This window comes from Balaenoptera musculus, chromosome 7, assembly GCF_009873245.2.
Source record: "Balaenoptera musculus isolate JJ_BM4_2016_0621 chromosome 7, mBalMus1.pri.v3, whole genome shotgun sequence".
Lineage (NCBI taxonomy): Eukaryota > Metazoa > Chordata > Mammalia > Artiodactyla > Balaenopteridae > Balaenoptera > Balaenoptera musculus.
In genome coordinates this window covers 53,268,652-53,285,517 of record NC_045791.1, presented here as the reverse complement: position 1 = coordinate 53,285,517, position 16,866 = coordinate 53,268,652, and the positions used below count along the sequence as shown (strand labels likewise).

General features: G+C 37.8%; 1 protein-coding gene across 6 annotated transcripts in view; it reads right to left on the bottom strand.

Annotated features, from left to right (window-relative positions):
- The window catches only part of METAP1D (methionyl aminopeptidase type 1D, mitochondrial), a 78,355-nt gene that overhangs the window by 11,986 nt on the left and 49,503 nt on the right, over window positions 1-16,866 (bottom strand). For 3 of the 6 annotated variants that reach the window (XM_036858891.1, XM_036858895.1, XM_036858892.1), the window contains exons 2-5: window positions 5,267-5,424; window positions 3,331-3,480; window positions 1,778-1,926; window positions 1,199-1,241 (exon numbers count right to left, since the gene is read on the bottom strand). In XM_036858891.1, coding sequence (XP_036714786.1) covers window positions 1,199-1,241; window positions 1,778-1,926; window positions 3,331-3,480; window positions 5,267-5,424 — 500 coding nt within the window. Of the gene's footprint in view, window positions 1-1,198; window positions 1,242-1,777; window positions 1,927-3,330; window positions 3,481-5,266; window positions 5,425-11,996; window positions 12,073-16,544; window positions 16,677-16,866 lie in introns of those variants that run through there. The other 3 variants (XM_036858890.1, XM_036858896.1, XM_036858893.1) reach the window with 2 other exon arrangements.

The following is a 16,866-nucleotide window of genomic DNA, read 5'->3' as shown; positions in this document are numbered from 1 at the left end:
AATATATGTAGAGCAAATGTTCAAGTATTCTAAGTAGGACAAAATGATATAGGAAAGAACATCAGCAATAAAAGAATATTTGGCTATATCCTCAGACAAATTGATATGAAGAAAAAAAGCTGAATTAATTTAAACAACTAAAAATTGGACTGAACTAAACTACTGGATGCCAATCTCCACCACATTCCCACTCCCACCTAAGGTTCATGGTCTGGATATGAAATCACTATTATTAAGAATATTTCCTCATTAATAGAAACTGTACTCCTTGAATGCTATCTCAACTAGTTCTCATCAGATGTTTAATTTATATTTATTTATTTAAAATGTATTTATTAATCATCAGATGTATAGAATTTATTTACAATCTCCATAATCCAAAGGTACCATTACAAATTTTTTTAGTAAAACGAACTGCCAAAGCACAAATAACCCAAGTCTGAGAATAGTGAAAGGCTAAGGAAATTAGAAAGGTTAGAGCTTGTACAGTTTGAAGTTCCTGTATTAAATTACTTGGGGCTGTTATTTAAAAGAAAGGCTGTTAACCATTTGGTGAAAACTGAAGTTCAGAGAGAAAAGCACTCTGCTTGTACGCTTTGAGTTCAAGGCTCTCTATACCAGAAATGGAATACAATGTTACCTTCAGGGATTTTAATAAATCTAAGGAACACTGCTAGCAAAAGAGTTGCTGTCCAAATAGACTGACACACACAGGCCAATGTAGCCCCTAATGACAGAGTAAGATAATGACAGGCCCCACTCAAAATCAGCAGGAAGAGGAAGATCAATCTTGGCAGAGTGAAGGAAAAATGCTGGCTTTCTTCGCGTTAGCTCATCTCATACATATCTAGCTTCAGCAGCTGCCCAGTGCTGTGGGCTCTGCATTAACTACACAGTGGATCAATAACAATTACACCTTCTCAAAAACATGACACATAGCAGGATTGGGTTGACATTTCACTTAGGCCAACATTGATCTCAGTGCATCTGATTCCAGCCCTAAATTCAAGTCAGGCCTGGGTTTACTTGGAATAAACACAGAGTTAAAGACAAAAAAGGAAACCAGCTGCTTGTGTCTGGGTCTAGAAGTAAACAGCACTTCCATCGGTGCAGTTCACATTTTCAATCCACTCTTCTTCTTGTTGCTACCGGCAATTCTGAAGTTGATCAAAGACTATTTTTTATATGATTTACTCACCGTGACATCAATGTTGATAATATCTCCATCCTGAAGAGGTCGACTGAAACATAAACAGGAAAAAAAATGGTGACAGACAGATCCCAATAAAAGGAATATAAAAATAAATATCTAATGACTACTATCACAAGCCTAATGAGTTGTGATGATAATTCAGAGTGGAGAAGGAATGAATGGAATAACTATATCTAATCTTTAATTTATGTTAGTCACATCAATTTTTACTAGAAATACCTAAATGAACATGTATTGTCACTGGTAAAAAATCTACTTATTCTCAACAAAATATACTTAATAGTTACCTTAATTTTACAAAGAGCCAAAGCAATAGTAGATGGTAAAAGAAACACTTAATGCACAACCACTTTTTTGTATTACATATTGCTTTAACAAACATTAAATGGTGGTATTATGTCCATTTAGAAGCAAAATACTTCAAAATTGTTGCTCTACCATAATCAGCTTCAAAAGTTTGCAGGTAGGTTTCAATTAAACTATAGTGTCTTTCAACATATGTTATAGATCTTAGTTTCATGTTTTAGTTTCCAAAGGAACAATATGTTATTAAGCAATGAATACCTGTCAGGAATACCATGACAAAGCACGTTGTTTACAGAGGTACAAACAGATTTTGGAAAACCTCCATAGCCTAGAGGTGAGGGATAGGCATCATGACTGATGATTTCCTGATGAACAAGAGCATCTATCTCTTCAGTTGTCATGTCAACCTAAAATATTAAATAAAGAAATTGTGGAGTGACAGTTGAAGACACTTCCTGTATTTATTGACTATGCCTATAGCTACAGCACTTCCAGATGAGGCTGTATAAATTTACTGTGATAAACTTGTGGTACAACATTTTAATTAATTATGATTAACCTTAAAATCCTATTGTGCTTTTCTGACAACTGTTTCGGTACATGATGGTGTTATGGACTATTAGGAAATGGACATTTTAAAATCTAAGATCCTTTCAATCACTTGTGAGTCATTAAATGACATGACTCCTTTTTAGCCTGAAGGTTTAAAAAATATGTTCTGTGGCAATTCCTTCCTCTTCTTCAATGGTTAGTGCCCTGGGCTAACCGAAGCATATAAATTCTCAAAAGGATCTTCAATTTAGATGACAAAGCTTGAAAAGTAGGTCAAACCACACCTTTTTATCTCAGCGAAACATTACATGGGTTTCGCCATAATGGCATGGAGGTTATGGTTCATCATTTAAAAAACTAAGTCTGATACATTTTGTAGAGATTCGGCTTCAGTAATCTTGATTTCTTTCATGCCTAAATAAATCAGTGTGTTTTCAAAAAATATTTTTCCCTTACTAGAAGGTATCCAGTTGCTCCCAAACTAGAAGAAAACTGAAATCAAGTTTTGTGGGCACATGAGGACTATCTCCATAAACTCATAAATCATGAGCAAAATTCTAAAACAAAATCTTTTATTAGAAAGTATTTCTTCGAGAGTTTTCTGTATGTTATTTTATATTCACATTATGGTTAGTTGTGTTGCTATAACAAGTCTGTTACACAAATGATACACTAAGTGTTTCATCTTTGAGTCTCACTTCCTAAATTCTGCCCACCTTTTGGAAACTACAGTGTTTTCTTTTATGATCCTTACATAGCAGGATTCAGATTCAGTTTCAGATTATCCCGAAAGACCTAAATCTTGTAGTAAGATAGCTGTACATAATTACATTGCTGAATTACCTATAGCTTAGTGTATCTGGTCTGATCTTTCTTTGCAGAGCCAATGTAAGAAAATAAGAGACAAAGGATGAGGCAAAGCAACTCTTCAGGCACAGGGAAATAACGCGGGGAATAAAAGCAGAAACTACAGGCAGGAGTAAGAGGGGAAAAGTCAAAGCCATCTGCCATGGATCAACTTGGATAGGCCGATTGTGCTCAAAGTATCTCCAGAATTCTGCTACTTAACATCAAATTTATATTTTCAATTATCTCTTGAATAAACACAGAAATAATACGATCCCTTTCCCCTATCCCAAGGCTTTACTTAATTTTAACAAATTAGATGTGTACAAAAGAGAGGGAAAGGGAAAGGGAAAAAAGGGGAGGAGGGTTTGTTGCCCCTTATGTAAGTCTTCCGAGGCTTGGTGAGACGCCACCTTTAAACTCTTCCCGGCCAGGAGGAGGACATGGCGGGCCAGCTGACAAGCCTGACGAAGCCCTTGAATCTGATCTTCATTCTTAACTTCTATGCTGTCTCCCCAGTCGGGTACAATGCCTGTCGTCACATAGTCTGGCTTCTTTATGTGCTTGAGGAAAAAGGATTGAAAACGAAGATCAGAACCCAGTGCATGACAATGGGATCATTTTTTCGGACACAGCCTCCTGCTTCATGGAGCTCTGCCCTTCCTGCCGGAGCACCGACCTCTGAAGCCAGCACAACAGACCCTCCAGGCTGCCCCCAGTTCCTTCCCCTGCCCTTTTGAACTTAACATGGCCTGTTAGTGCTGCCTCTGGATGGTCTGTTAACCTTTCTGTGCTTTGAGTCACACTGGACTGAAGGAGACTTCTGGTCAAAACAAACAGGAGTTTTCTTCCTTCTCCAGCCCCGTTAGAAGCCTACTGCCATTGATAACAAATAGCACCAAGCTTCCCAATTGCCAAATGGTTAATTAAGAGCACTTTCATCTCCTCCACACAAAGATAAAATTTATGCAAAGGATAGCTCACAACACCCTCTCCCAATGAATATATGTAAAAGGCTGACTGTCAAGTTCACGGACGCCTATCACATATGCACTTCTCTTACACTTTGCAACTGTACCCAAACTAAGAAGGAACTAGAGGACAAAACGAAACAGCTCTCTTTCCTTTTCCTTTCTTTTTTTTACAAGTACATAAAAAATACTTTGAACACTTCCATCATTTGTCAGAAACAAACAAACTCCCCCCTCCTCTAAAACTCAAAATGTTCAACTCTGATCACCCCTGGAGAACATTCTGCACCACTAACTTAAATCCATGGGCAGTATTCAGAAAATAAATACTACCTTACACACAGAGCTCCTTTCGGTCCCAAGGTTTTGCACAGTTCTTTACAAACTATTTATGGCAACCGCTACATAAGTTTTGTTGAACAGTACCCAGTAAGGCTACACAGCAGCTGGGGACAGGAAGCTGAGAGAGATAACGCTATTCAGTGGACATCACAGCATCTCTGGAAGGGCTGAGGTGAGGGCTCTGCACTTTGTGAACTGCATCATGCAGGATTTAAGGACCTTCACTTATTCTCGTGTTCAGATGGGCCTTTCTGACACAAGTAACGCCATTGCTTGGGCTGCAGCAGCCGAGCTCGGGGTGAGTATCTTCTCTGCTACAGCTTTACCACCAGCACCCACAAAGCACACCCGGTCTCCCACAGCCCCGCCTCCTCTCTCTTTGCAATCTGGCCAGGTTACAACCACAGGCAGAAGGGCTGTTGGCTTGTCACTGAAATTCTAAAACAATACATTCACCTCTCTGGAGACTTCTTTTTTCTTTTCTACTAAGGAAATACCAGAAACATACTCTGGGCTCTGGTGGCCTGTCTTGTCAGCCCTTGTCACAAAAATGGGCCACTCACCTTCAGGGAGTATGGTATACTTAATGTGGGTTTACTGCAAAAAAAAAAACCAAAAAACAAAAACAGAAAAAGAGGGAAAGCAGGTGAGTTTTGTGACAAATCTATATTTCTTTCACCTGTTCTCGTTCTTCCTAAACGATCCCCACACTTCCTTTACATTGCATTTTGGAAAAATGGACAGATTGTCTATAATCTTATCTTCATGGTAGAAATTTAATATGGAAATTTTCATGATAGAAACTTAAATTCTAAGTGAATTAAGCAGTTATAACTCAGTGCTTTATTTAAAAAAATGAATATTATAGAACTGCAGGATGTTAAAACTTCCCAAACCACAGTTTTAAATCACAGACCAAGTTTAAAAATTATAATTCAGACAGCTCAGAAATCAAAGGTGCAAAAACACTTGATCGCTTCTGTAGTTAACCTTTATCTTGGCTGGAAAAAGCAGCAAATAATAGGCAATACAGTACCTTAGGGACTGGATGAGCTGAAGAAACTGCAGCCGGCAAAACTATACTGTGTGAAATCTCTCTTTGTCTCCGGAAAAAGAAATTTCTTCTTTGTTGACTGCTTGACTGCTTGTGTAAGTAGATATGATTGAGTGGTGAAGAGAAAATCCTGTGACAACCTAGAAGCAGAAATAGACATATCTTAAGTAAAAAAAACCTACTTAGTGCTACATTTTAAGATGTTGCATTGTTGTCTATTAAATCATTATTATAATCCTTTATTGGCTCAAAAAGAAAAAGCCCCAAATAGAAAGGAAAGCAGTGGTATTCTGAGTTCTAGTACAATAGTAGCAAAGCATATTTATTAGCTAATAGTATGTTTACATAAATGTTTGACAATGGAAAACTCTATTCTAATGGGAAACAAACATATAGAAACATCTGCTAAACACCAGGTCTATAAAAAGAGCAATTTCTGCTGTGGTACCTTAAAAGCAGCCATGTCCAGGATGACCCTAGATTCAGGGCACTGTTTGGGTGGCTTTATATTCTTTAAAGCCGTTTTCCTTTCACGAATCCTGGACAAATTGCCAGCTGCACTTTTTGCCCTCGATAGGATTACTACTCTGTGTTAAGTTCATGTGCAGCGAGGCATTATACTGAAATTCATTGTAATGAATGCTCAAGTCAGATAAAGACTAAATAGCAAAACTGTAGGGTGTAACCCTGAAAGAAAACGAATGTAGGGTCCTAAAGTACCCACAACAGGAATTTAGAAATATCTATCAAAATTTTAAATGCACACATCCTTTGAGTCAGCAATTCATCTCCTAGGACTCTACTGTGTGCAATGATGGATGTTTGAAGATGAACTGTAGCACTGTTTGTGGTAGAAAAAAATGGGAAATAATCCAAATGTCCATCCGTAGGGGACTGGTTAAATATATTATGGTAAATCTATACAACAGAAAACTATAGAGGTATTAAAGAGAATAGGCTAAATCATCTCTATGTATTGACATGGAAAGAGGTCACAATATATTGTTAGGAAAATAGCAAATGCTGAGCAGTACATATTAAAAGCTCATTAAAAGGAGCTTATGTAAAAAGCTCATGTAAAAAGAACTTATACATTTATACAGGCTTGTATATGCCTATAAAATTTCTGAAAATTGATATTCATCAATAGTGGTTATTTCTGGGGTATCTGATTGGGGCTGGGGTGGGGAGGAAGACTTCCTGATTCCTTCTGTTTTCTTCTATACTGATTGACTTCTAAAAACATTCACTTGCATTACTTTTATAATTAAAACAATAGTTTTAAAAATCCCCAACACACCATAATTGCATGTCACGGGTTGGCAAACTACAGCCCAAAGGGCAAATCTGCCCTGCTGCCTATTTTTATACAGCCCCAACCTAAAAATGATTTTTATATTTATAAATGGTTGAAAAAAATCATATTTTGTAACGTGAAATTATACAATATTCAAATTTCAGTGCCTGTAAATAAAGGTTTATTGGAACATAGCTACACTCATTCACTTACAATTAGCCATGGCTGCTTTTGAGTGACAGTGGCAGAGTTGAGTAGTTGTGACAGAGAACATATGGCTCACAAAGCCTAATATATATACTACCTGCCCCTTAGAGAAGAATTTTGTCGACTCCCGGTCTAGAGCACTGGTTCTCAAAATGTGGTACCCAGACCAGCATATTAGTATCACGTGGGGAAAAGATGCAAATTCTTGGGCCCCCCCTCAATGCTGACTCTGGGATGTGGTCAGCAATCTGTGTTTTAACAATCCCTCACCAGAGTGATTCTCATACACACTAAAGTTTGAGAATTACTGGCCTAGAGTAATCTTTCAGCTGTGAAACATAATGGAAACACAAATTGCAGGTGAGTATTAGCCCCAAAACTCAAGATCTCTAAGTGAATGGGAAAAAGGCACAGATGCAAACAAACCCCAATAGTCATTGATTCAGTGTCCTAAGTTTCACTCAATTATGTTCTTCCAGAAAGCTGGAAGTAACATTGTTGAATCAAACTTACAGAGGTGTTTCAGGTATTATTTTAAACAATTCCAAATACCAGACAAAATGCTGCCAGTAATATCACTTCTTAAAAAAAAAAAAAGTTGCTTGATAGAGGCAGGTACATATTCCCTAAAGCTTGTAAAGTACAATATTTCCCTAAAGACAACACCATCAGCCCCAGGATGTTAACTGTCTATGAAGGGCAGGGTAGTTTCCTAGTAAAAGCAGATGGTTGGAAAGCAGAAGCCTGGACTTTTGTCTCAGCTCTACTAATTGTTAGCTGTGTGGCCCTGAGCAAGTGTCTTGTTTTGAGTCTCAAGTGAGAATTAATTGGAATAAAGTCTGTGAAAGTGCCCTCCATTGAGTAGATGCTCAAAAAATGGTAGTTCCTTCAAGAATACTTGAAAAGTAAAATGAGAAAGAAACCCTCGGCTTCACTGTAGCTTCTAATACTGAGAACTTATTGTGCGTCAATTACTATGCTAGGCCCTTTACATATGGTAGCTCATTAATCTTCCTGAGAACCCTGTAAACTGTAAACTGTTATTACTCCATTCCACAGTTGAAGATACGGAAGCACACAAAGGTAAGTAACTCTGCCAGAGTGCCAAAGCTGCAGGGAAGCAGGTCCAGTTGCCTTCATGAAGTATATTGCTCTCCCACGCGTGAGAAAAAGATGAGCTAACAACACACAAGGACACACTCTGAAAATGTAAAAGGCCTCACAAAACTAGTAAAAGTTACCACTATTATTATTTTTTTTTGCAAAAGTGGTGATGGGTTGACCTAATCCATCCTCTTTCTCAAGCCAAACTCCCTTTGCTGACCAAATACATGCTGTAGAGGTTTGGCTGGGCAGTCTGTGGACACAGAATGGAAAATCTGGGTCCCAGTTAAAGCCAAGAAAAGGCTCAGGTGGAATCAATCCATGATTCTGGGCTCCCTAACTGCATCCCTAGGTAGGACCAAAGACAAGCTCCCAAGTGTTTCCCTTCTGAGAAAAGCATGTATTATGATGACTATTAATAACGATAACACTAATAGAAATAGAAAACAATAATAGTGGTTAACACTTAATAGCCAGTTTCTTGAATTAAGCACAGTGCTAGGTGCTCCACACACACTAAGTCTTACCAGTGCTGTTAGGGAGGCGGGCAGCTGTTGATGTCACTATTTTATGGATGAGGAACAAAGGCTCACACCTCTGGTGGCCCCAGCTAGAGTCCTCGAAGTCCAAATCCAGGGTTGTGTCTGCCGCTCCAAGCTGCCTTTCAACAGTGTGCACGGGCTCTAGTAGCTGGCATGCTTTGCTATAGCATGTGTTTTTTCAGGGATTCAATTTCAAAGAAATCTTTTTTTAATCATGAAAAGAAATAAACATCATGGAACCAGCCAACATTCAGAATGAAGGTATTTTTCATGAAAAGTCTTAGAACTGATGTAACTGGGAGGCATTGTGGTCATGAAAATAACACGAGCTTTGAAGTCAGATCTGAATTACCAAAACTTCTGAGCCCCACTTTCTTCACCATTACATGGGAATAGTAGTGCTTTGCTCACCACCAGGTTGTTGTGAACATTAGCTGAGATAACACATATCCCTAAACCATCTTTTAAAAGTAGGCACTCCAAAAAAAAAAAAAAAAGTAGGCACTCCATGGGGGAGTTCCCTGGTGGCCTAGTGGTTAGGATTCCAGGCTTTCACTGCCATGGCCTGGGTTCGATCCCTGGTTGGGGAACTGAGATCCCACAAGACACGTGGTGTGGCCAAAAAAAAAAAAAAGTAGGCACCCCATAAATGTTAATGTCTTTTCCTTTCCCTTCTCAACACTCTACATGTTTCCCTGTGGGCCTCGAAATTTACTTATTCTTTTATTTGACAATTACTTACTGAGCTCCTCCTACATGCCATGCTTTGGACACGAGGTGAACCAGGTGACAAAAGTCCCTGCCTCATGGAGCTCATATTCCGTGGTGCGACACAGACAAGAAGCAAACAAATACATTCGATTATATCAGATGGTGATATTCCTGATTAAAAATGGGCCCGAATGACACCGCACTGGAGCTAGAGGTTCTGCTCCTGGTCCTGCCAGGAGCTAACTGTGTGACCTCGAGCAGTAACAACAGCAGCAAACACTGGCTGAGAGCCTACCGGTGCCAAACTCTGTGCTGAGCACTTCACAGACACTATCAACTGCTACAGATGGTTTAGTAAAATGAGGGCGTGAACTTCATAATCTTTGAGGTCTATTTTTTTTTTTAATATAAAATTTATTTATTTATTTTTGGCTGCGTTGGGTCTTTGTTGCTGTGCACGGGCTTTCTCTAGTTGCAGTGAGCGGGGGCTACTCTTGGTTGCGGTGCGCGGGCTTCTCATTGCAGTGGCTTCTCTTGTTGTGGAGCACGGGCTCTAGGCGCGCAGGCTTCAGTAGTTGTGGCTCGCGGGCTCTAGAGCACAGGCTCAGTAGTTGTGGCGCATGGGCTTCGTTGCTCTGCGGCACATGGGATCTTCCCGGACCAGGGCTCAAACACGTCCCCTGCATTGGCAGGCGGATTCTTAACCACTGCGCCACCAGGGAAGTCCCTGAGGTCTCTTTCAGCTCTGACATGTGTGCCTTCATTCAGCAGCTTCTGACTGTCATGCTATGTCCCAGGCAATGGGACGATGTAGAGTCTGATCAATTTTAGAACTCGTGAAGATTTTTTTCAATGCAGCTGATAACACGGAAGAGAGACCATCTTTATCAGTATTATCAAGTTCAAGTACACAGTCATTACAGGGGGAATCTTTCCAATGTTCTTAAAGTCAAGGCATGAAGTCATCAGGCCTCTACTAGGAGATCTGAATGAGGCTTCTGAGACATTCACTTCTAGAATGAACAGTGTTGCCAACATACCTGTTCTGCTAAATAATGGGCTCACTGCCAGAAAGAGGCAAGCACCTCCACACATGACTTAAACATTGGGAACACAGCCTGAACATATCCAATCTGTTGACAATTATGGTTTTGTAGTGTTCTCAGCAACTCCACTTTCATAAGATACATTTTTATTGGAAGCAAAATCTTTTCTTTCAATCTGATAAAAGACACCCTATAAATGTTGTCACAAAGTAACAGGATAATAAGGTACCATACCGTGTTTATTCTACTAACTATTCATTACAAACCAGAAAAAAAAAAAAAAAACAATTTAGTGTTTTCACAGGTGAAATGAAGAAATGGTCTTACATCAATATGTGCCTTTAGAAGATAATGGCTCTCCAATTAACATGACAAAAAATGCGGGGGGAGATCCTCAACTTTGCTTATCATATAGTGTAATTCATAAATAGCAATTTAAAAATTTTCTAAATGCAGAGTGAGTAAAATTAAAATCCTCCATCCCAATTATATTCGGGGTCACAAACTACATTATCTGCTACAGATCACCCTAGAAAAGGTTTGTTGAATTTCCTATATATTTCCTTTCTTTATAAAAGCACTGCTTTGTACATCCAAAATGAACACATATGTTACACATCTGTTATACCTCAATTTAAAAAATAACGAGAAGAACTGCTGATACCTTCTAATAACTACATGTAACTTCCAACTTGCTACTGTCAATGTTACACAGCTAATTTGATGCATGATGTCCATCCTCAGAGGCAGGGACACCAGGCAGGTTTCCATCAGCCTCGGGATTGGCTCCTCGGTCTTCTGGGCACCATCATTCACCCAGGACCCACAGCAAACCCTCTTTTGTTAAAGCTATTTTTAGGAAACAAGGGTTAAGTTGACTAATCTGAAGTTTAGGAGATGCCAGTAGGAAATCATCAGAAACCTCAGAAGAGGAGAGCCCCAGATCAGCAAGGAGCTGCTTTGGACTAATTTGATCTTAAAAGACATGATCATAGCGAGTGTTGTTACTGTCAATTATGTAACAGAAACTCTATAAAAGGTTTCCTTAGGCAGTAAATCTATACGTTATTTGTTATGAATACTAGAATACTTACTGTTATCACAGGTAATAACAAGAATTTATTTTCAGTGTCATAAAAATTCTATCAGCTCCTAGTTTGAGCTGAATGTCAAAAATTATAAGCAACTGCTTCTTTCCTTCCACGGAGGAGGACACTGTGGGGCCTGAATGTCTATTGAAATTGTTATATGACCCTTGGATCCTGCAGCACATTTTCCATATTCTAAATTTGTATTTGAAATGTAAATCTAGGTTACAGTTTTAAATATTTTCATATTCGGTAATAACATCAATTTCTAAAAGCTGCATTTTATTTCCCTTTACAGATTAAGTCTGAAAGGTGGGACTACAGAATTCAAGTACGATGGGAGAAGAATGCATTTAAAATAACTAATATTGCTGCACATGACATGCCCTATATTCACTGGCCTCTTACTCAGGGTTCATTTTAATTGTTATCTGCGCGTGCATTCTATACCACATAATGAAAAGCTTCCATTTCACCCACTGAGCCCTGGGTTTTTATGTGCACCTCTACTAATGACCCTTAATTAAGCCGATTTTACCCTCGGAAATGCAAGTTTTCTTTTGGTCAACAAGTATTTTTAAGAGAGAGTTCTGAATGAACTTCCAAAGAGACATTTAAAATGCCTGTTAATGCTTATTATCTTAAGCAGTTGTAAAACTGAACAAAGTACATTTGTACTCAAGTGTGGGCTACCAACACCTCTATGTTTCATTGTACGTTTCCAGGGAAGCACTTTCACCCTCCAGAGTGCCATCAGTCCTCAGTTATGTTATGTTTCAGAGGCTTCAAGTATCTGGGTAGAAAACAACACAATAAAGTAGCCTGTATCACTTTACATTAGCCAACAATGTCAACCAGAGATAATATGTAATTTAAAAGACACCCTGTAAAATGTCTTGCTGAATGTATTTTTTCATAATGATTAGCAAATGTCAAAGTCTAGTAACAAAACTATTATTTATAGCATATCAACATCTAATTGATTTTACAAATGGAGGCAATTATTTTGGATGAAGGGAGGAATGCCTGCCAGATTTAAATGATTTATGATTACTAAGAGAAAACAACAATGTTTTGCTAATTCATTTTCAAATATGGCTCTTACACTCATTGATGATTTTAATTTTAAATCAAAGGATTTGCTACAATAATACGTTAACTCTAAAAAAAAGCAACTTTGTGACAGCAGTTCGAGATATTTTTAACTGTTTAGAAATACTGCTTCCTACAGTAGGCTCAGGAGGGACTGTACCACAGAAATACATTTTCAAGGTGCTGATTTAGAACCACAGAAAGATCACAGTTCATGAACTCCAACCAATTACCCAGGGTGGGAGCACAGGCTCTTACAGCACTGCGAATGCAGCCATGTCTCATATTTCCTGACCTAAAACATTGACTGTCCGCTTGATAGGTTTGATAACTTGCACAAACGTCGTGAAAGGAAAATTAAATAGTCTGCCTCACTCTCTGTAACTCCCATTGATTTTTATAATCTAGTAGTAAGAGGTACATGTTTTAAGAGTAAATGAGAAAGAAAGTTCCTTCCCATAGCAAGGAGACTGTAACGCAGAAGAGAAGCTCACATTTCACAAGAAATAACCTGTGCATCTGTTGAAGAAGAAGAAGAAGAAGAAAAAGAAGAAGGGAAAAAAAACCCAAAACAGCTAGGGGAATGCCTCAGGCTGAAGCAGATACTGATTGGGCAAAGCTTAAGGACAAGGGCCCTTGGAACTAAACAAAAGCAAATTCATTCTGTTGACAGATGTTGATTACATCAAAGCAACAAGGAACTCCCCCAACTCGCATTTTTTAAAAAACAATTAATACCTCTCTACAATCTACACAATAAGGACAAAGTAAGTTTTTAAACCAATCATAACAGACATTACTAAACTTGTTTTTTAAAAGTTTCAGTTGAGTTCTGGTGTGTTTTTAGCTATGAGCTTCTCCAAACAGTGCTTTATTCATTCCCACGGACATGTCTGGGGAGCTAAGCTGCCCATGCCATCAGCCCCTTCCTTCCAGGGGTTAACTGCTCTGACTGCCAAATAAAATACAGAGCAAGCCATGTAATTATGGAGACAGTCAAAGGGCAGGCTCTATTTTGAAATCTATTTGCACGGACAAGGTCTTCCAATTGAGCTTACAGGAAACAAGCTGGTAAAGAGCCTCCTTCTCCCCAGATGCTTTCCACACTTTTTCTCCAATTCAGAAAATCATGGATATGGACACCATACACCATTACTTCCTGGATTTCAAGCTAAGATGCCATTACAAGGAGAAGAGTGGCTCTGTTTCACAAACCTGTAAAAAAAAACTTTTTTTTCCCCTTAATTAACAGCATTTGGCAACAGCATTTGGCAACAGCCTCTGGACGATAAAGCTACAGTGTTTATTAAACAACATTTCTCAAGAGGATACAGGCCAATTGTTATGCAGGTGTTGGAAAACAGATCATTTTCTTTAATGCTCAAAATAAAGCACATAGTCAAGTCTAAAGTATGCTGGCATAAACACTTATCTGAAATAAAGATTCTACTCGACATCCAACAGGGTTGTCCTTGAAGTTATTTATAGCTAAGATTGCTAAAACAGTAACAAAGATTCCACAGAAATAAAAAAAAAGAAATGTGTAAAGTAGTTTAAGTGACAAAAAATCACAAGTCACTTTCATGCTGAGACATAAAAATTTGTCCTAGTTGCTTAAAGCTCTAAGTTTGCAATTTCTATGAGACTTTATCATACTCATATTAAAATAGAATTGGGCCACTACAACTAATAACACTAAGTAGTCAAAGGAAGGTGAGATAGTAGTCTTCACCACACATATGAGGCTATGGATGTAACTCATCATCAAGCCTATAAACCAGAGCCTGGGAGTCCTGGTTCTAAAGAAGATGAGCTGGAAAGCCAGCCACAGAGCACTTCTGGGAAGAGGAAGGGTGGCGGCCTGAGGGCACCCTCTACCAATAATAACAACATTCAAGAATGATGCCCAGGTCATGGCAAAACATGACCTTCCCCAAGGCTCCATCAGGAAGTTGGCTCTGCGCTACATCCCTCTTCCTTTTTAACAAAATGTATCAATAGCAACTGATAGAGTATAATGTCAATGACAAGTTCAGAAATGGGTTTAGGAAAAATACTTCATTTTGCTTTTTAACAAAAGCTAATTGGATAATATGTTATTATTCATTAATTTACATCACTAGCACCTAGGGATCTGTGATTTAAACAAAAAGCATTCCCCTCTTCTTGGGTGACAAAAACAACCCAACCTATTCTAGAAACACAGATCAATAAACATACTTATTTAATAAAGTAGACTCATGTTTGTGAACCTAGAAAAAAGTTCCTTTAGGCCGGCCCAATCATAGCCGGGGGAGGAGTGTCAAAGATTATAGTAAGAACACAAAATCTAAATCTAAAAGCAGATCATTTGGTGGGTAAGTGGAAGTTACATAGCAACGATTAATCTGTAAAAGGAACGAGGACTACTGTATGAAATTTCTCCATTTAAGATGAAAAATGTTTAGTTCAAAATTTGAATTTAAATTCATCTTTATAATCATAAAATATTGAGTCACACTGAAATAGTATATGCTTAGAAAATCCCATTGTGTCTCAGCTAAAGTTTAGAGAAAAGCAGCTTTTTAGCACTTCAACAATACATATACTCAGGCAACTTCTTGGACAAAGAAATATTGTATCCTTTCACAGGAAATAAAGAAGCTGTTTATTAGGGCTGTGGTTAAAATGTAATAATTCATTCCAGTTGAGCCCTGTGAAAAATGTCATCAAAATATCATTTTCTTTGCCAGATTTTCTGGATGCCGTAGTATCATTTAAATACAGAATAAAAGTCAAGCTGTGATCAGAGTAGAAGTACGACACCAAAATGACCCAAAAGCAAACATTCATTCTGTCAAAGTAACAGGAAAGAATTTCACACAGTCCTGATACCCAGAGAATGCACACTTCTAGGTTAGCACAGAACATCTGGCAAACTTCAACTTTCCAAAGTCTCTCAAAAAAACATTCCTATTACCTCACATACTTGGGTTAAAGAAGAGGAAAAAATAGAAAAAAATTTATATTAAAGCACACAAGTAAGCATCAGAAAGAGCAGTTTCACAGAAATAACACATGGAATTCAATTTTAGAGAAAGTCTGTATAAAAATATCATGAGTTTACAAAAAACTGACATAGTAAGAAAGTCCTTCTTTAATTCTTTAAAAAAGACTATTCTTAAATACTACTGTCATGTAAAATACTACTCAAAATATTAGTTATTTGGATAAAAATATCCAGTAATAGAAGATGTTGGGACTTATAATTTATGATCAAAGGCACAGCTTTAATATGAATATTTTTCAATTGTACTAAAGCCTTTGAAAAGACTGTAATTTTAATCTTCCTCTCACAACAGGGTCAACTGAATTCTATATGCAACATGCTCTAGTTATATTGTTGGATGCATTCCTTTTTTCCTTCTTTTTATGAGCCCTTTAAAGTTATTTATGCAAATAATTGGTATAAAATAACTCAGAGCTTTGACCCAAACTACAGTATCATTACCAAAAAACCCCTACAAAACCCAAAAAACATCTTAATATTTTCCTGAGAATGCTTTCACTGTACAGCTCCAAGTGAAAGGCATGAAACAAAAAGAAACCATTTGAATATAAATCCTACGGTGGTATTTTGACAATTGTGGGAGTTCTGCCCTGTAACCAGGCAATAGAAGCGGTAGGTAGTTCGGTAGGTCAATAATCACAACCGAAAATAAGAAAGCTAAGCTCCAGGAAAACAATATATTTTCAGCTTCTGCAGTTGAGATTACACAGATTCAAGACAATAGAAGCCAAGATCATTCATCAAGGAGTCATTTTCACAAAAAATAAAGAGAAAATACACAGTAGCCTCTTTAGCAAAAGAAAAAGTTCCAAATTATCTGAAGGCAGCTTTTTGAAGTGATGTAGTTATGTTGCCACAAATAACTTTATATTCAATTCAACTATGTAGCCTTAGTTAACCACATGAATAAATAACAGCTCCATTGCTTTAAGAATTAATGCAAAAAGTACAATGTATTAAAATGGTACAGGCTTAAAAGGGGAGTTCCACAGAAGCCTGCTTACAAATTGGCTCTTGTATTTTTTTTTTCAGATATGGATGCTCAGCTATAAAATCATTATTTTCTGTACTAAAGATTAAAAATGAAAACCACTGCCACCACTACCCAAATGTGTACTCTTTACCTGTATAAAGCAGGCTGCCTCTCATAGCTGAAAACACAATATTACTTGAAATCCGTAGCTTCTTCACACTTGGTGGAATGACAAATTCAATCATCTCATTTTTAGATTAAAGTCTTCAGTAGAGCCACAGTCCTGAAATATTTGATGTGTACAATATTTGAAGCATGCTATTGTCTAATGTGAACACTTTTTGAAGTATAGTTCTACCAGAGTGTTATAAAACAAAAACAAAAATGCCAAGACAAAACATAGCCCATTTGGAGGTAAAAAGAAATAGTAGAATTTCAAACACTTTATATTTTGCTTGTGAAAGTGCCATGGG